Source organism: Mesoplodon mirus (assembly GCF_964341445.2).
Source record: "Mesoplodon mirus genome assembly, chromosome: 8".
NCBI classification, from domain to species: Eukaryota; Metazoa; Chordata; class Mammalia; order Artiodactyla; family Ziphiidae; genus Mesoplodon; species Mesoplodon mirus.
In genome coordinates, this window is record NC_138984.1 from 18704751 (window position 1) to 18723927 (window position 19177).

At 58.8% G+C, this 19177-nt stretch overlaps 2 protein-coding genes across 4 annotated transcripts; one reads left to right on the plus strand and one right to left on the minus strand.

Moving 5' to 3' along the window:
- Positions 1-738: 738 nt before the first annotated feature.
- On the minus strand, positions 739-3324 carry INHA (inhibin subunit alpha; the record flags this gene model as incomplete). Its single annotated transcript, XM_082630455.1, has 2 exons — positions 739-1701; positions 3063-3324. 2 exons carry the CDS (start codon positions 3322-3324, stop codon positions 869-871), a joined length of 1095 nt encoding a protein of 364 aa, XP_082486581.1. The 3' UTR covers positions 739-868.
- A 754-nt stretch (positions 3325-4078) lies between these two features.
- OBSL1 (obscurin like cytoskeletal adaptor 1) lies at positions 4079-18880 on the plus strand. Of its 3 annotated transcripts, XM_082629757.1 has the most exons (14): positions 4079-5392; positions 6945-7214; positions 7299-7550; positions 7716-8018; positions 8195-8491; positions 9758-10030; positions 11121-11393; positions 12035-12307; positions 15132-15404; positions 16180-16455; positions 16529-16816; positions 17005-17280; positions 17902-18171; positions 18309-18880. In XM_082629757.1, the coding sequence occupies exons 1-14, from the start codon at positions 4381-4383 to the stop codon at positions 18602-18604; spliced, it is 4632 nt and encodes a 1543-aa protein (XP_082485883.1). In that variant the 5' UTR covers positions 4079-4380; the 3' UTR covers positions 18605-18880. The 3 variants fall into 3 exon arrangements, with proteins under 3 accessions (XP_082485883.1, XP_082485884.1, XP_082485885.1); XM_082629758.1 differs by lacking the exon at positions 17005-17280; XM_082629759.1 differs by lacking the exons at positions 15132-15404; positions 16180-16455; positions 16529-16816; ... (1 more) ...; positions 17902-18171; positions 18309-18880 and adding an exon at positions 12710-13005.
- The last annotated feature ends 297 nt before the right edge of the window (positions 18881-19177 follow it).

The window sequence follows — 19177 nt, forward strand, 5'->3', positions numbered from 1 at the left end:
CACACACACACACACACCTTAAAGGGAGACTGGATGGAACCTACTGGCTGAGAGCCAGGACCTAGGGCAGGGCAGGAGGATACTAAGACCAAGGGGAGAAGGAGGAGAGTGAAAAAGAAAGCAGGAAGGCCAGGGAAGCGGGGCCCAGTCAAGGTGGGGCAGAATGGACTGAAAGGAGATGCAACGTAAAGAAAAGAAAAGAAGAGGACTCTGTGCACTCTGGGCTCTCGGTGTGGGCACAGGTTCACACAAGAGCAAATGGTTTCTCTGCCTTTCCACCGTCTGACATTAAGGGCTGAGTTAAGGGATTATGTAAAGATACACAGGGCACATCTATAAATCACCTGACCTTGAGCTAGGCGTCCATCAGCTAGGGCAGAGCGTGGCAAGGAGGGGGCGGTTAGGCCACTTGGGCGTAGGGACTATGAGGTGTGCACAGCAGGCCACCCAACCGACACATCAGGTCCAGCCTGTATGAGGGCCAGTTCTGGCTCCAGAGTGCCTGTCCTGAGTTGGGAAGCACCTTTTTGTCATCCCCAAGCACTGTAGCTTCCTACCAGATACACATCCAGTTACAGCTGGTGAACCCCACATCTCTGAGGTCAAGTGAGCCTGAGTGACCTGAGATCCCACAATCCCATGCTCCCAGGGCCCAGACCTCACCCCGACACACACAACGTGTCAGAGAAGCCTAAGAATACACACCGAGTCATATGCACTATGCTGTTTATTGTCACGTTACCCGTGGGACAGGGACGGGATAGGGAGGGGAGCCTCCAGGCAGAGAGGTGGAAGGAGCGGGGAGGTGGGAACCCTGCCCTTCCCCCAGGCTGGTAATGGTGGGGACTCGGCCACCAGCAGGACTCCCTTAGATGCAAGCACAGTGCTGCGTGAGCAGGTTGGGCACCATCTCATACTTAAAAGAGTAACCTCCATCCGAGGTGGTGCGGACACGTAGGGGCCTCATGGTCCCTGGGAGAGCAGCGCAGCAGGGCTGGGGCCCTGGCACCAAAGAGAGGGGTTGCACAGGGGTAGGGGGTGCCCCGGGGACTGGCAGGGACAGGTCCGGCGGGGTGGACAGCCCACAGCCCCCATGACAATAGTGGAAGATGAAACTGGGAGGGTGCACGATCCACCGTTCCCAGCCCAGCTCCTGGAAGGAGATGTTGAGGGCCGCTCTGTGGCAGTCGGCATGCGCGCCGGGTTCCTCCGGAGGCCTCTGCAGCAGGCGCAGCGCGGCGGGAGACCAAGGCCAGGGCAGCGGGGGCGTGGAGCGGCGGGCTCTCTCCCCTCCGCTGGGAGGCCTGGCCCGAGTGTGGGCCACCAGGAAGGGGGTGGCCTCGGGCCGCGCTGAGCAGGAACAGAGAGGACAGTGCAGGAGGAGCACCAGGGCGGGATGGGTCAGCAGAGGGAAGGCAGAGGCGGCCAGGTGCAGCACAGCCCAGCGAGGGGGTGCCTGGCCCAGTGACATGGGCACAGCTGTGGGACCCCCGGATGACAGTGCCAGGAGGCCTAGCAGGGGCCCAGAGCTATTGGCGGCTGCTGTCTCCTGCCTGTCCAGTCCCGTGTGGAACCACAGCTGGGCCGACGTCACCTGGCGGCTGCGTGTGTGCTGGGATGGCCGGAACATATATGTAAAGAGGCCCTCCTTGGCCTCCTGGGCCAGCTCTCCGGCAGCTGGCTCGTCCCCGAGGCCGGCACCTGTAGGAGGCAGAGGGAAGGGAGAGAGCAGCCCTGACTGGCAGAACCCGGGACCCTCCTCCTCAGCAGGAGGGATGTGGCTGCCACTCATGAGCTTGCCAAGCGCTCTACTGAGTGCTTTGCCAGATGCGGGACCCTCCTCAGTCTCCGGGGGAACTGACAGAGGCTCCCCGTTTGTTATTTCATCATTAAAGGACTACAAAAACACCAGACGTTGCCAACTTCTCTCTGAAGTGGTTTTACCAATTACTATTCCCATCAGCGATGTGTAAGAGGCCGCACTTTCTCCCCTCATCGACGTCTAGAATTGATAGTTATATTTAAATTTTTGTTCATGTGATACTATGAAATGGTACCTTGAATGCTGTGTACACAAGCACTCGTTATATTACTCTTTATGTCTTTTTATGTGTCAGAAATATTGCATGAGAAAGTCTTTAAAATAATTCCACCTTAAAAAGGCAGGTTAACACCAAGAGAAAGGAGAAGGAGGAGGGGGGAGGAGAAAGGATGTAACTCAGAACGAGGACAGTGCTTTCTAAGAAGATGCAGTTGGCATCCTTCCCCTGACAGGTATATAGATGGCACCAAACGATCATGAACCAGCATGAGTTGAAGAACTGGCAACTGGGGCTGTACTGTTATGTGGGTTATCTCAATATAAACCTCACAGTTGATCCATTTTGCAGATAAGAAAACGGAGGTTTAGAAAGATGAACTGTCATTTAACTACTAAGTAGCCAGGCTGGGATTCTGCCTGATCCCAAAGCCACACTCACTGTGCTGCACGGGGCCCGAAGTGCAGGGAGGCAAGGGATCCTCTCTGAGAGCAAAGCGGGCCAGATTACAAGAAAGTTTAGCCAGAGGAGGGCTTTACTCATTGAGTCAGTGCAACATGGGGAGATGAGGAGAGAACTCAAGAGAAGGTAGACTAGTTTCCCAGCTAATCTTTCTCCTGCATCCCTGATATCTTCTCAAGTCTCAGCTACCTGGGGCTAAAGAAACAGTGTTTGGAGCAGGGAACAAAAGCCAAGATAGAAGGAAAGATGGCAGGAAGGGGCCCATGCCCAGATACCTCTGTCCCTAGAGACCCTTGGCCTCCCAGACGACTAGCTCCCAAATGCCTCCTGTGAACCATGCACGCTAGATACACCATCTCACTTAATCCTGAGAGGTAGGCATTATTGCCCTTTTTACAGATGAGGAGACAGGGGCTCAGGAAGCTTCAGTAACTGGTCCATTACTGCAAGGCCAGTTGAGTCGCAGGTCTGGGATTCAAACGCAGACCTGCCTGGCTCCCAAGCCCCTGCAGTACCACACTGTTTACCAAAGTCAAGGTGCCAGCTCCCCACCCTCGTTACCTGTAGCCGGGAAAAGGATGGCCTGGGAGACATCCTCTTCCTCGGGCTCAGAGCCCCTGCGCATGAAGCCCCTCACAGCATGTCTTCGGGACAGACGCCTGACTCCAGGACTCCCACCTTCCCCAGTCACTGCAGGGGCTCCCAAGGCATCCAGGAACAGGGCCCTCACCTTGGCCAGGACAAGTTCCCGGTCCAGCTCCGGCCCATGGCAGCCATGCCCACCCCGTGGGGCCAGCAGCAAGAGGAGCAGCTGAGGCCACATAGCTCACCTGGCCCTGCCAACGGTGAACTCGCACCCTGCCCCGTGCCCCTTCTGCCAGGGTCTGCCCAGGCCTCCCCACTCTGCCCTCCCCATCCCACCACCCGCCCTCTTCTACCCTTCTCACCCCAGTCTTCCCCAGCCCTTCCCACGCCCCGCAGTCCAGTTGCCCCTGCCCATGGCATTGAGACCTCCTATCTCTGACGTAGATGTCTGTGGCCCTGAGCCTTATCTCCCACTCCCGCCAGGAATGTGGGGGAGGGGCTGGCGAGGGCTTTCACCCCAAGTGACCTGACCCACACATACAACCCCTCCCCGCTACACACACACACACACACACAGTGAGTCACAACCCAACACCCAGCGCAGAGGTGACACCAGGTGGGGCAGGAGCCTGGAAGCTGGGGTCTGCCAGCTCCTAAAAGCGTTCCTTGTCAGGGAGACACAGCGCGCCAGCCCCTCAGAGCTTCTGGGGCCCCTTTCAACCACGTAGCTGCTGGGCCAGTCCTGGGGGGAAGGGCTGGGGCGGGGGCTGGAACTGGGGCTAGGGCGGGGGGCAGGTGGTCCCGCCTGCTCTAAACTTGGCCTGGAGGAGCCAGTCTGGGCTCTTGTCCTCCAGCTGTGTCATCAGAGAATATTTTGGGGATTGGCAGCTGCAGGCGCCTCTGCCACTCAGGCCCAAGCCTGGCGGGCGGCTGGGGACCTGGCGGCTGGAGGTGGGAGGGAGGAGGGGAAAGAGGCCCTGGCTGTGGGAGGGGGCTGGGAAGACTGGCTCTCCGGAGCAGGAAGCCAGGCCGCAGGCAGGGGAGGCTGAGGGGCCCCTCGCTGGGGAGGCAAACAGGAAGGACTGCCCCCTGAACCCTGGGCCCCGGCCCGGGAATCGCCGCCGCCAGAGCCTCAGCTCCGGGCCGAGGGTAAGCAGGCGAACCGGGAGCGGGCGGCCAGGGGAAAGCTCCGCGGGTCCCGGCTCCCGGTCCCCAGACGCGCCCCGCCTCCCGGGCTCCCGCCGCCGCTCCCGGCCTTCCCCCGCCGCTCCCGGCCTTCCCCCGCGCCGCCGCGATGAAGGCGGGCTCGGGGGACCAGGGGAGCCCCCCGTGCTTCCTGCGCTTCCCGCGGCCCGTGCGGGTGGTAAGTGGCGCCGAGGCCGAGCTCAAGTGCGTGGTGCTGGGGGAGCCGCCGCCCATTGTCGTGTGGGAGAAGGGCGGGCAGCAGCTGGCGGCCTCGGAGCGCCTGAGCTTCCCGGCGGACGGCGCCGAGCACGGCCTACTGCTGAGCGGCGCGCTGCCCACCGACGCGGGGGTCTACGTGTGCCGAGCCCGCAATGCGGCCGGAGAGGCCTACGCGGCGGCCGCCGTCACCGTGCTGGAGCCGCCGGCCCCCGAGCGCGAGCCCCAGCCTGCCGAACGCCCGCGGCCGCCGCCCGGGGCCGGGGAGGGCGCCCCGGTGTTCCTGACGGGGCCCCGGTCCCAGTGGGTGCTGCGGGGGGCAGAGGTGGTGCTGGAGTGCCAGGTGGGGGGCCTCCCCGCGCCGACGCTGTACTGGGAGAAGGACGGGATGGCGCTGGACGAAGTGTGGGACAGCAGCCACTTCTCCCTCGAGCCTGGCCGCGCCGAGGGTCGCCCGGGCGCGAGCCTGGCGCTGCGCATCCTAGCGGCGCGGCTGCCCGACTCCGGCGTCTACGTGTGCCACGCCCGCAACGCGCACGGCCACGCGCGGGCCGGCGCGCTGCTGCAGGTGCAGCAGCCCCCCGAGAGCCCGCCCGAGGACCCGGACGAGGCCCCCAACCCCGTGGTGGAGCCGCTCAAGTGCGCGCCCAAGACCTTCTGGGTGAACGAGGGCAAGCACGCCAAGTTCCGCTGCTACGTGATGGGCAAGCCCGAGCCCGAGATCGAATGGCACTGGGAGGGCCACCCGCTGCTCCCTGACCGCCGCCGCCTCATGTACCGCGACCGCGACGGCGGCTTCGTGCTCAAGGTGCTCTACTGCCAGGCCAAGGATCGCGGGCTCTACGTGTGTGCCGCGCGCAACTCGGCGGGCCAGACGCTCAGTGCCGTGCAGCTGCATGTCAAAGGTACCGCGGCGCCCCCGGGCGGCCGGGACCCTGGGGAGGGGCCTCCAGCGCCCTCCCAGACCCTCCTAACTCCAGCCCCACTCAGTGTCCAGAAGACGGTGGGGGGTAAGGGAGGCTGAGTATTAAAATGCCATTTCCCGCCCACCTCCCAACCCCCAGGGATTCGGATTTAGTAGGTCTGCAGGGTACCTACTCCAGGAACTTCTTAGCAAGCTCCCCAAATGATTCTGAGGCAGATGGTGGAAAATCACTCTTAGATAAAGGGCTTTAAGGAATGATTCATGTACAGACCCAGAGGGACCTACAACCCCTCTTTGTTATTTCAACCTCTTTGTTATTTCACCAACCTGTCCCCGGATGGAAATCCCATCTGGGGCCTCAATAAATAAGACAGGTAAAAGGATCATTTTGTGGGTGTGAACTTCTAAATCCAAATTTATAACATGTACTTATAAAGTCAATCAGTGAGAACAAGGGGTCTATTTTATTGAATATATACATTTTAACCATACGTAACTGGGTCTAGTCTGTGAGCCCTATGGGGAAGGCCTAGTTGCAGGTGTCACATTGAGAAACTCCTGATTCGCACCAAAGGGAGAAAACTTGAGGGAGAAAAAAAATGCCCCACAATTTTTGACTATTCTTTCATTAGACTGCTCTCAGGTTTGCAAGAAGAAGAAGGTGAAGGAGAGGAAATTTATATATCAAAGTTGAGTCCCCAACAGTATTTGATAAATGCTTACATTGCTCATAAATAGAAAATTCAGGGAGGGAAAACACCCCAAACTCACACTGGAAGTTAAAGCTCTCCATAATAGGAGTTCATCACAACTCATGACATTATACCTTCACTAGTTATTACCCAACCTTTTCTCCTCAGAGGAAAACAAGTTGGCAAATCTCCTGAGCCCTGCCTGGCACGCAGTCAAGCATGTGGCACCTGTGCCACAGTGGTGGCCTCTTGGGTACAGTTTGATGTGCACAAACTGGCCGGGCAGGGCTGAACTCTAAACCCCCTGAGGAGAGAAAAGCCCAACATGATGGCAGAGCTTCCCAGAGCCGCATGACAAGACAGACGTGCTTCCCCAGCAGCCCAAGTGAACCCACTGGCCGTTTCCATCATCGTGCTTTCTTTTTGTAAAATGCAGTTTTGAAAGTGGTTAAAGTACTTTCAAAATGAAATTCAACTCAAACCTTTGCAGAATTGTGTGTGGTGCCTGTGAAGGACCCCAGGGAACAATTTGAAAATCACTGATGTGGTCCAAGCCCTTCCATCCCTTTTTCCACTTTACGAGTAAAGAAACTGAGACTCAGGATCATGAAAATGGCCTTGGTCAAGGTGATGTGGCTAGCGAGTGTCAGGGTCAGATGAGAATATGGGTCCCCTGACTTCCCTTCTGGGGGTTTCTCTGATTCCACAATGCCTGCTGGCTCTGGGAGAAGAGCAAATGGCTGGAGCTAATGTGGGTTTAGGCAGTAGATGATGGGAGGAGAGTCTTTCTCCTGGTCGGGCCCTCTCCAGAGCCTTCTCTGGTCTCTCCCTTCTTGACAGAGCCTCGCCTCCGCTTCACGAGGCCCCTGCAGGACGTGGAGGGCCGGGAGCATGGGATTGTGGTGCTGGAGTGTAAAGTCCCCAACTCCCGCATTCCCACGGCCTGGTTCCGCGAGGACCAGCGGCTGCTGCCCTGCCGCAAGTACGAGCAGATCGAGGAGGGCACGGTCCGGCGCCTCATCATCCACAGGCTGAAGGCAGATGACGATGGAGTTTACCTGTGCGAGATGCGCGGCCGGGTGCGCACCGTGGCCAACGTGACGGTCAAAGGTCGGCTGGCCAGTGGGAGGAGGCCGAGACCGAGGCAGGCAGATGCCCAGACCCTGGGCTGACGGACTCCCATCCGTGTCTCAGGGCCCATTCTGAAGCGGCTGCCCCGGAAGCTGGATGTTTTTGAGGGAGAGAACGCAGTGCTGCTGGTGGAGACCCGCGAGGCTGGGGTGGAAGGGCGCTGGAGTCGAGATGGGGAGGACCTGCCGGCCACCTGCCAGAGCAGCTCCGGCCACATGCATGCCCTGGTCCTGCCAGGGGTCACCCGAGAAGATGCTGGCGAGGTCACCTTCAGCCTGGGCAACTCCCGTACCACCACTCTGCTCAGAGTCAAATGTGAGGGCCTGAAAACCCCTAGGCAGCCTCCTCAAGGGCTGGACAGGAGGGTCAGGGCTGGAAGGTGATCAGATGCCACAGTCTGGGTTGGCAAAGTGGACTTAAGGTCAGAGGGCTGTGGGCGGCTGGAGCAGGGCTCGGACGCAAACCCTGCCTTTGTCTCAGGCGTCAAGCACAATCCCCCGGGACCCCCAGTGTTGGCAGAAATGTTCAAGGGCCACAAGAACACGGTCCTGCTGACCTGGAAGCCGCCTGAGCCAGCTCCCGAGACCCCCTTCATCTACCGGCTGGAACGGCAGGAGGTGGGCTCAGAAGACTGGATCCAGTGCTTCAGCATTGAGAAAGCTGGGGCCGTGGAGGTGCCGGGAGACTGTGTGCCCTCCGAGGGCGACTACCGCTTCCGCGTCTGCACCGTCAGCGAACACGGCCGCAGCTCCCATGTCGTGTTCCATGGGTCTGCTCACCTCGGTGAGTTGGTCCTGCCAGCCCAGGCTGACAACCGCTGTACCCCAAGTCGCACCCTCCCCATCACCTTCCTCCCTTCCCTGGCCCTCAGTCCCTGTCCTGTTATATGCCTTCTACCTGCCAGTCGCTGCCCTCTGCCACCCCCCTGGTTCTGATGGCCGAACCCTGTCCCATCTCAGTGCCCACAGCTCGCCTGGTGGCCGGTCTGGACGACGTGCAGGTATATGACGGGGAAGATGCCGTCTTCTCCCTCGATCTCTCCACCATCATCCAGGGCACCTGGTTCCTTAATGGGGAAGAGCTCAAGAGTAATGAGCCAGAGGGCCAGGTGGAGCCTGGGGCCCTGCGGTACCGGATGGAGCAGAAGGGCCTGCAGCACAGACTCATCCTGCAAGCTGTCAAGCACCAGGACAGCGGGGCCCTGGTTGGCTTCAGCTGCCCAGGTGTGCAGGACTCGGCTGCCCTCACCATCCAAGGTTCGTGCAGGTGGGGACCAGGGTGGGCAGATAGGGTCAAGACACAGAAGTCCCATTAGCAAAATGAGGCAGATGCTATTGCTGCTTCTCACATCTGGGCCAGGAGAGTAAGGATCATCCATGGTGAGCTAGCTCAGATAGAGGGCTCAGTGATCCAGAAGTCCAGTTTCAACTCATGCACAACGTATAGGGGACCCCTGGTTATTTTCACCAGCATCATATCCAGATTCTCTGGGGCACTTTGTGGTTTGCAGGATTCTGTCATGTTTGTCATCTCAGAGACGCAGACCTTGGCTTCTAGCCCCTGACTGCTTCCTGCCCTGTCGCGCAATGGCTGACGCTATCGGAGCAACTTTCTGTGTGCCAGGCACAATCCTAAATCGCTTTATATATGTTAATTGGCACAGTCCTCTCAGCAGCCCTACAGGATGGGTTCTTTTGTCATCCCATTTTACAAATGGGGAAACTGAGGCACAGAGAAGTTCAGTGCCTTGCCCAAAGTCACAAAGCTAATGAGTGCTGGTGCTGGATTATGAACCCAGGCGGTCTGGCTTCAGAATCACACTCTGCCACCTGGGGAAAGAGGGAAGGAGAGGGCATGAGGCCTCCCCGAGGACGGCAGATCTTGGTAGGGGTCTGAAAGTGCAGGGAACATGCTGGCATTTGCCATTGCACCATGGCTGGAGTTTGGCCAGTCAAGGAGTTCCTCAGTGCTCAAGTGCAGGGCCTCGAGGTGGTTAGCTGCCAGCATCCCAGGAGGAGGACAAAGTGAGAAATAACCAGCACCCAGAGCAGCGTTTCTAAAATGCAGCCCAAGTTCACCAACATCAGAGTCATCTGGAGGTTGGTCTATAATGCAGATTCCCGGGCCCCTGCACGCTTGTGGGGAGGGGCCTAAGAATCTGCATTTTCAGCAGGCTCCCTGGGAATTCTTATGCACACTAAAACCACTGCTCTTAAGAATTGGTGTGTAAGCCTAAAATTTTTTTTTTTTTGGCTGTGCCATGCGGCCTGTGGGATTTTAGTTCCCCGACCAGGGACTGAACCTGTGCCCCCTGCATTGGGAGCATGGAGTCTTAACCACTGGACCACCAGGGAAGTCCCAACCCAAAACTAATTTTTAAAACCAACAAATGCATCGATGGCAATCATCCGGCCTGATGTGCCCACCCCCCTACCCTGAGCACATACCCTGGAGTGGGGTGTTTATTGGGGTAGCAGAGTGCAACTAGGGTGCCGCACATGACCACACCTCTCCCCAAGCAGAGAGCCCGGTGCACATCCTGAGCCCCCAGGACAAGGCGTCGTTGACCTTCACGACCTCGGAGCGGGTGGTACTGACCTGTGAGCTCTCCCGGGTGGACTTCCCAGCGAGCTGGTACAAGGACGGGCAGAAGGTGGAGGAGAGCGAGTCGCTGGTGGTGAAGATGGATGGGCGCAAACACCGCCTGATCCTGCCTGAGGCCCAGGTCCAGGACAGTGGCGAGTTTGAGTGCAGAACGGAAGGGGTCTCAGCCTTCTTCAACGTCTCCGTCCAAGGTCAGGGACCGTGGCGGCCTGGGCTTCCCCCAGCTGAGGCTGACCCTGGGGGCTGTGCGAACCCTGCCGCCCTGGTCTGCCTGCTTGGGGGTCCCTTCCGAGGGGCCCTAGGGGACAAGGGGACATGTTTGCAGATCACACTGCCCATGCACCACCCTCCAGCACACTTGGCCCCCATGTAGCCTTTGCTGGTGGGAAAGTGGGGGGGGGCCTCAATTCAATTAAGGGAAGGGAGGTGGGAGCTAACATTTGTTAGACACCTACTAGCCAGTTCCTTTGCTGTATACTTCAAATGTACACTTGCATTCAGTGCTCGCAACTACGCGAGGGGCAGTATATCTTCATTCACAGATGAAGCAGCTGAGGTTTAGAGAGGTTATGCAACTTGCTCACGATCACACAGCAGCAAATACCCCAGCTAGGTTCACACCCAGGACTGCTTATCCCACTGCCCCAGGCGGCCAGGGTCAAAAGGAAGTTTTAGGTGCAGTGGTCCAGAGGCTCTCAGAAGCCAGTACATGTCTGGCTGCTTCAGAACCACCCTGGAAGCCATAAGTGCATAGGCTCCCCCAGGCCTCCAGAACCAGAATATCCAGGACAGAGCCTGGAGATCCACTCTGGGAGAGCAACTCAGGAACCACTGATCCAGCTCCATCTTCTCACTTTCAGTGGCCCCATTGCCAGAAGGTCCTCTGGCCCCTGCCTGAATGTACCCAGTGACGGGGAACTCACTACCTGTAGGGAGAGCTGCCCCATGGTATCACCACTAACTTGTTCCCACCTCTTCCCCGTCCTGCAATCAGCCCTCCGGGGGCTTCCTTGAAAAAGCAGCAAGTACAGCCCTGATGTGACCTGTGACAGTGACCTCCTCTCAGCCTAGACAAAGCCCTCTGTGTCCCCAGCCAAGCCCCTCTGATCTTCTGGGAACTCACAGAGCACTCCAGTGCCATGTGATCTGTCACACCTCACCTGCCATGCCCCCAGTAGTCCGTGTCATTGCCCCAGAGCACCCTACCCCAGCCAAGCGGCCAGTGTGCACTCATGTCTCCTGTTTTGGGGTGTCTGCATGACCCCATCTCTGCTCCCCCAGACCCCCCAGTGCACATCCTGGATCCCCGGGAGCACGTGTTTGTGCACGCCATAACCTCCGAGTGCGTCATGCTGACCTGTGAGGTGGACCGGGAGGACGCCCCCGTGCACTGGTACAAGGACGGGCAGGAGGTAGAAGAGAGCGACTTCGTGGTGCTGGAGAACGAGGGGCCCCATCACCGCCTGGTGCTGCCCGCCGCCCAGCCTCCAGATGGGGGCGAGTTCCAGTGCGTTGCTGGGGACGAGCGCGCCTACTTCACCGTGACCATCACAGGTGGGGCTCCAGGCGGCCCACAGGAGGGGGACAGTGTGCCCTGCCCCTGCCTGGGTGGCTGGCACACTCCTGGGCCACTGTTCCCAGCCCCTGCTTCCCTTCCCCCAGCTTTCTCCCCAGCCCATGCTCTGCACCCTGGGGTTCAGTCACCCGCAGAAAATGCATTGTCATAAACACACCAGTCACAGCTACATCAGTCAGAGAAAAGCCTGCCTCCTCTGTTCTGAAGATCCTCCAAGGGGAGCTTTAGGGGTGGCAGTGCTACCACAGGGCAGGGTTTAGGGTGGGTGCGCCCAGGCACTAGAGGGGTCAGAAGGTCTGAGGCCTGCAGGAGACCCCCGCTCCATCTGGGCACCCAACCCTCCTCTCCCCAGTCCTACCTTTCGTATTGTCCCTGTCCCAACCCAGAGAATGTAGAGAGTTTCTACAGCCGAGGCTGACACCACAGTCCCCACTGTGCCACCGTGCCCCAACTGTGAGTGACTGTCCGAGCAGCTGTGAGCCACGGTCTGAGGGAAGACCCTCTTCTGCAGCACACAGCCCACCTTCCAGGAGTAGGGAACAGGCGTGGATCAGGTGGGGCAGCCAGGCACCTCGGCCCCAGCCCCTGACGCCCGGCCACAGCTGTCCCTGTCCTCCAGATGTCTCCTCGTGGATCGTGTACCCCAGCGGCAAGGTGTATGTGGCAGCCGTGCGCCTGGAGCGTGTGGTGCTGACCTGCGAGCTCTGCCGGCCCTGGGCCGAGGTGCGCTGGACCAAGGATGGCGAAGAGGTGGTGGAGAGTCCCGCGCTGCTCCTGCAGAAGGAGGACACCGTCCGCCGCCTGGTGCTGCCCGCCGTCCAGCTGGAGGACTCGGGCGAGTACTTGTGTGAAATCGATGACGAGTCTGCCTCTTTCACCGTCACTGTCACAGGTGTGGGCCCACCCCAGCTGCCCGCAGTCACCAGAGGACAGTCCTGAGCTCTTGCGGGAGCTGGCCACATAGCCCCTAGCTAGCGTGGGGGGAGGGGGGAGGGGGGCTGCAGGTGCATGGACCGGGGGCCCCTGCCCGGAAGACCCCAGGATCTGTGTTCGAATAAGCAGGCTCCTCCCCGGTGCCCAAGACCAGGAATAGCTATCCTCTGCCGGCTCGTTTACTGAGCACTTTCTGTGTCAGGCACTGGGCCAGGTGCTGCAGGTCACTGGTGCGTATTGCAGACATGGTCCCTGCTCCCAGCTGCCAGAGAGCTGGGGAGGCAGCCGTTAACCAGGGGTCGCAAACGGGCAGTCCCTAGGGCCCCATACAGCCCACAGATATGTTTTGTTTGGCCTGCAGAGTCTTACCAAAGTCAGGACAGTTCAAATAACAACCCGGAGTTATGCGTCCTCTTGAAAAAGCCGAAGACCCGGCGCCTCTGGTCCCGCTTCCCCCCTTGGCGACGAACAGCTGGTGCTGAGTAGCAGCTGCCCCTGTAACACGGGGCCCCCATTCCTCTGTCCCACCCTGCCCGCTGTTCCTTTTTGCTCCCCCCAGACCACTTCAGCCACTGACCTGACCTTACCTGGCCCCCGTGGGCATTTGAGTTTGCGACCCCTGTGTTTAACCAATAAACACGCAAATAAATGTACAGCGACACCTCGTGACAAATGCTGTGAGGGGTGAGGGCTCAAGAGAGCAGAGCTGGAGGTCAGGGAGGGCCTCGGGGAAAGTCGGTCGCCGTGCCACCCGGGGTGGGCTCCGGACGGCCACTCAGCAGCTCACAGACGCATGCGCGCACGTCCCTCCGGGAGTGCACAGACTGGCAGGAGAGCCGGGCACATTAGAGGGTCTCAGAGTGAGGGTTGCCGGGTGTTGTGATAGGGTGCAGTGGGTACCCAAAGCTGGGGGCTGCTGACCTGGTTGGCAGGCAGGAAGTGCCTTCAAAGTGGCCATTTGGAGCAGCGGCTGAGTTAGCTAAGTGGGGGTCAGGGTTTGGGCTGAAGGTCGGGGGAGAATGCTCAAATCGGGAAAGCACAGGATGACTCTGGAAGTGACGGTTCAGTGCCAGAAACTTTGGGACTGCAGCCCACAGCGCCAATCCCAGTGTGTGTGTGAGGGGGATGGGGAGGGTGGGACCTAGGCAGCTCTGGGTGGCACAGAAGAACCCACTGGCTGCACCGGAGCGACCATCCTGATGCTGGCATCATCTGGTTACCCTGCCCTGCCCCTGCCCTGCCCTAGGAACAATGCTTCAGCCTAGGCTTGAGCTACTTAGGGCCCCCCGACTCCCTGCACCCCAGATAGTGCAGCCTGAAGCACACAAGTCACAAAGCCGAAGAGACCTTACTGCACGTATTCTGTCCCTTAGTGAATCCCTTCAACCTCTCCTGCCCCAACCCCTGGCCAGACATAATGGCCGCAGACACACACATTCCAGCTCATAACTGGCCTCCCCACAAAACACCAGATTCTTCATAAGAGGCTCACACAACACACCTTGCATGGACCAGGAGAATCAAGTCTGATGCCAAGCTGAGGGCCGCAGCTGTGCAGGCCCCCCAGCCCCATGGCTGCACCTTATTCTCACTCCACTGCCTCCATCACCTCCCCCACCACTCAGGCAGCCGCACTCTGCAATCTACTGGTGCTGCTGGGCCTCAGAGAACCAGCCTGCATCCTGTAGACTCTTAGAATAAGCCCAGTTAGGGAGGAGGCGGAGGCAAGGGCTGAGTGTGCACTGATGGGCACATCTGCCCGTACACGCCTCTGCAAAGACCTAGACCAGGAAGCTAGCAGTTCCCCAGCCCAGCCACAAGGGGGCCAAATGCTAAAGGAACACAAAAGTGTCCTGGAGACATGATTCTGGGAGACCTCCAAGGTACGTGAAATCATGGGCAGGCCCGGGCTCAGTGCACTGGTCACCACCAATATTGACATGGCTCTTTTCTGTGAAAGACTGACCACTCCGGAGAAGCTGGAGATGAACTCCTAGAAACAGCATTTAATATCCCTGGGGAAATCTTAGGTGTTGACAACTCATGCACAGATGCAAAATTCATTACTGAGTTTCCTGCAAGCCTTGGCTTGGAGTCCTTACCACTGCTTGCAGAGTCTGACCCTCCCTTTATCAGATGGTAGTTCTTCCTGCTGCCCTCGAGTAGGTATAGCCAGCTGTGACCATAAGGAAGTTGCTTAATCACACCATGCCTCAGTTGCCTCATCTGGGAAATGGGTATAAAATAATACCTACTCCTTAGGATTGCTATGAGGGTGTAAAGTGCTTATGACTGTTCCTGGAACTCTAGCAAGCTGTATATAAGTACTTGCTATTACGAATCTGCCATCCCTTATCCACAATTCTGAAATTTAAAAAAAAAACTCAAAATCAAAAGGCTTTTTGTAAGTTTGGTATTAAAAGTCATTTCAGTAAAATCTGAACTTAACTCTGTGAAGCTATTTGTACTTTTTAATTAGCCTGCTTAGGGTGAATCTATCTGTATGTTACACTGCAGAAATGTTAATGTGATTGATTATGGGGGGACCACAGTGGGGGCTGAGGGCAGTAGGTGATGTGTGATAAACGCACCATTTCTGGAATCGGAAGCATTGTGGATTCTGTAGCACTTCTGGCCCCAGGGGTTTCAGAGAACAGATTTTGGACCTATTATTACCCTTATTACTCTTACAATTGTGGGTGACCGGGACTTCATGCTGCCAGATGGCTCCAGGGAGGCTGACAGTGAGTTTGTGACAGGCTGTGGTTGTCCCCACTCTGCAGAACCCCCGGTGCGCATCATATACCCCCGGGACGAGGTGACCTTGGTCGCCGTGAGCTTGGAGTGTGTGGTGCTGATGTGTGAGCTGTCGCGGGAGGACGCCCCTGTGCGCTGGTACAAGGATGGGCTGGAGGTGGAGGAGAGCGAGGCCCTGGTGCTGGAGAGTGATGGACCCCGCCGCCGCCTGGTGCTGCCTGCGGCCCAGCCCGAGGACGGGGGCGAGTTCGTGTGCGACGCTGGAGACGACTCAGCCTTCTTCACTGTCACCGTCACAGGTGGGCAGTCTCTGGGACACCCTGGGGAGGAAAAGAGGCAGGAGGCTGAGGGACAGACACCCAACCCTCCCAGTTCTTGCACCTTCAGGGTCCCTGACTGCTGCACACGGCTCTCCCCTTGTCCAGCCTTCCCCCTCCCCCAGCCTCCTCATTCTGGGCCACTAGAGAGCCCTGACTTGCCCAAATCATACCAGGACAATGACTAGAGACCTGGTGGAGAGCCCAGCAACCAGGAGCACTCATTCATTCACTTATTCAGCAAATACTGACGTGCTCAGCACTGTTCTGGATGCTGAGGGCTACAGTAGTGAACCAAGGAGAGAAAACCTGTCTTTATGGAGCTTGCCTTCTTGTGAGAGTGGACAGACAGCAAAATAAGGAAAATAGATGGTTTTTCAGGTGGTGATTGGAGGCGGAGCAGGCAAAGGGGATAGGAAGTGCGGGTGGGGTAGGGAGGGATGTGCACTGGGGTCAGATAGATGTGGCTGTGAGTGTGGGTCTACCTCTTTTTTTCCCATGTGACCTAGAGCAAGTCAGTTCTCTATAAAGAGGCTTCAGGTGCTCAGCTATAAAGTGAAGCCAACATAGGGAGTCAGGAGTAGCTGAGAAAAGAGCTGCAGTGCGCTTAGCACAACACCTGGCGCCCAGTGAGTGCCCACAGATTGTAGGTGGCACCGTTCCCAAGAGCTGCACTGCAAAGGGCTGAGAATCTAGTGGGGAGGCAGGTAGAGGCCTGCTGGCCGAGCCCACTCTCCCCTCTCTATCCACCCACCAGCCACTCCAGAGAGGATTGTGCATCCGGCGGCCCGCTCCCTGGACCTGCAGTTCGGGGCTCCAGGGCGCGTGGAGCTGCGCTGCGAGGTGGCCCCGGCTGGGTCCCAGGTGCGCTGGTACAAGGATGGGCTGGAGGTGGAAGCATCAGATGCCCTGCAGCTGGGTGCCAAGGGGCCCACTCGCACCCTGACCCTGCCCCACGCCCAGCCTGAGGACGCCGGGGAGTATGTGTGTGAGACTCGTGATGAAGCCGTCACCTTCAACGTCAGCCTGGATGGTGGGTGCTCCCGGCCAGCCAAGGTGCGGGATGTAGCAGCATCACCGAGCTGATACCTCTCCTCTCTGTCCAGAGCCCCCAGTCCAGTTCCTTGCCCCAGAGGCAGCCCCCAGCCCGCTCTGCGTGGCCCCCGGGGAGCCGCTGGTGCTGAGCTGTGAACTGTCCCGGGCTGGCGCCCTCGTCTTCTGGAGCCACAACGGGAGGCCGGTGCAGGAGGGTGAGGGCTTGGAGCTCCAAGCCGAGGGCCCCCGCCGTGTCCTCTGCATCCGGGCTGCAGACCCGGTCCACGCAGGCCTCTACACCTGCCAATCAGGGGCAGCCCCGGGGGCGCCCAGCCTCAGCTTCACCGTCCAAGTGGCTGGTGAGTATAGCCTGGGCAGGAAGCCTGAGAGTCGCACCCCGAAACCCATGAGTCTCCCCCTTCTCTAGCACACCTGGCCCACCCCCTGCCCCACCGCTCTCGGTCCCTTTCCCCGTCTTGCCTCCCACTGCCCTCCTCCCAGCCCACGAGCCACTCCCTCCCGGTGACCCCCGGCTCTGAGCCCACAGAGCCCCCCGTGCGGGTGGTGGACCCCAAGGCAGCCCAGACGAAGGTTCGCAGCACCCCAGGCGGGGACCTGGAACTGGCGGTGCACCTCTCCGGGCCGGGGGGCCCCGTGCGCTGGTACAAGGATGGCGAGCGCCTGGCGAGCCAGGGGCGGGTGCAGCTGGAGCAGGACGGGGCGAGGCAGGTGCTGCGGGTGCAGGGGGCCCGGAGCAGGGACGCCGGGGAGTACCTGTGCGACACGCCCCAGGACAGCCGCATCTTCCTCGTCAGCGTGGAAGGTAGCAGTGCACCCCTCACGCCCCAAGGGCCACACGCCCGAACCACTCTGGGCCCCCGTGCCCTGACCCCACCTCGCTGCCTCTGGCTCCAACCCACGCATGCGTGACTATTCCTGGGATGAGGGCTCAGGGCTCCCTTTTCCAGGAACCCTCAAATAATAGAGGGAAACGGACCAGTGGTTAAAAGCAGGGCTCTGGAGTCAGCGCTGCCCACACCAGGTTCCAATCTGGATTCTGCTTCCCAGTAGTTATGTGACACTGGCAACTTGCTTAAACTCTCTGAGCCCCAGCTCCAAAGTGGAGGGACAGTGCTTGTCCTGTAGGGCCGCTGTGACAGTTAAATGAGATAAATTGGGTCCACAGTAAATGACCTACTATTACTAGGGCGTCAGAGAGGTGGGTGCCAGGCCAGCATTGGGCGGAGGTGGCTAGGAGTAGCAGGGCGTTGACATCTTGTCCTTTGAAACACCTCATGGCTGACACACAGTAGGTCCTCAGGAAGGTTCTGTTCAATAACTGAAGGATGAGGGCCTGTTACTGGAGATGAGGGGATGAAAAGGGGATGAGGAGGAGGGAGGCGGAAAGACCCAGCCCACCTCACTGCCTGACCCCACCCCCCAGAACCACCGCCGGTGAAGCTGGTCTCGGAGCTGACACCACTCACTGTCCATGAGGGTGATGATGCCACGTTCCGGTGTGAAGTCTCCCCACCAGACGCCGACGTCACTTGGCTGCACAATGGGGCCATTGTCACCCCAGGGCCCCAGCTAGAGATGGCCCAAAATGGGTCAAGCCGCATATTGACCGTGCGAGGCTGCCAGCTCGAGGACGCGGGGACCGTGACTGCCCAAGCAGGGGGCACGTCCACAAGTGCCCGGCTCCATGTTCGAGGTTTGGTCCTGATGGAGACACAATAGTCTTGTTCCTGAACCTATTCTCCCAGCCCCGGCCATAACGGGACAGATCCCTGAGAGGGAGCAGGGGGCCAGCCCACCAGGCTCCAGGGCCCCGTCTCTCTTTCTCCCCAGAGACGGAGCTGCTGTTCCTGCGGCGGCTGCGGGACGTGCGGGCAGAGGAAGGCCAGGACGTGTGCCTCGAAGTAGAGACAGGCCGAGTGGGTGCGGCAGGGGCCGTGCGCTGGGTGCGAGGTGGGGCACCCCTACCACCTGACTCCCGCCTGTCCACGGCCCAGGATGGCCACGTCTACCGCCTCTTCATCCACGGCGTCGTACTGGCCGACCAGGGCACCTACGGCTGCGAGAGCCACCACGATCGCACCCTGGCCAGGCTCAGCGTGAAGCGTGAGTGCCCCGTCTTCTCCTAACACATCGCCCGCCCCGTGGCACAGTCTCTCCTCGCTGGCCCAGGGCCCCTCAGACCCCCACCGAAGTGCCCCTCGCCACAAGGCAAGTCAGCCCTGGCTGACCCCCAGGAGTGTGACCTGAAGCAACCTGCCCAAAGCAAAACTCTTCTTTTTCTAATGTTTTCTATTTACCTTAGAAGTCCATGTGGATTTTGCATTCCATTTCGTATGTCCAAGTTGGCTTTGCTATAAACGTAAATATTATACTCCAGAAAGACTTGCCGTGTTTATCCTTCAGTCACCTGCCCCAGGATACATGGGCCCAGCTGAGGAGCAGGGATGGTTGGCAAATAGCACCCACACCCCCAAGAGGGAGCCCTCTATTAACTGTGTGACCTCATGCAAATTACTTAACCTCTCTGAGCCAAGTTCTCTTTAAAAAGGGTCTTTGGGAACATTGATTGGGATAATATGAGAAATACCCACAGAGAGCTTGGTAAATGGTTGTTGGTGATGTGTATTCTCTTCTAATTTATTTCATTCATTTAATCACAATAAACCCATGTCTCAGTGCTATTAACCTTGTATAGCTGG

Excerpts from the sequence above, each read along its gene's own strand:
- OBSL1 (XM_082629757.1), top strand. The coding sequence starts at position 4,381 with ATGAAGGCGGGCTCGGGGGACCAGGGGAGCCCCCCGTGCTTCCTGCGC. Across the intron at positions 15,405-16,179 it reads CTTCACTGTCACCGTCACAG|CCACTCCAGAGAGGATTGTG; the intron begins GTGGGCAGTCTC and ends TCCACCCACCAG. Across the intron at positions 17,281-17,901 it reads CTTCCTCGTCAGCGTGGAAG|AACCACCGCCGGTGAAGCTG; the intron begins GTAGCAGTGCAC and ends CCCACCCCCCAG.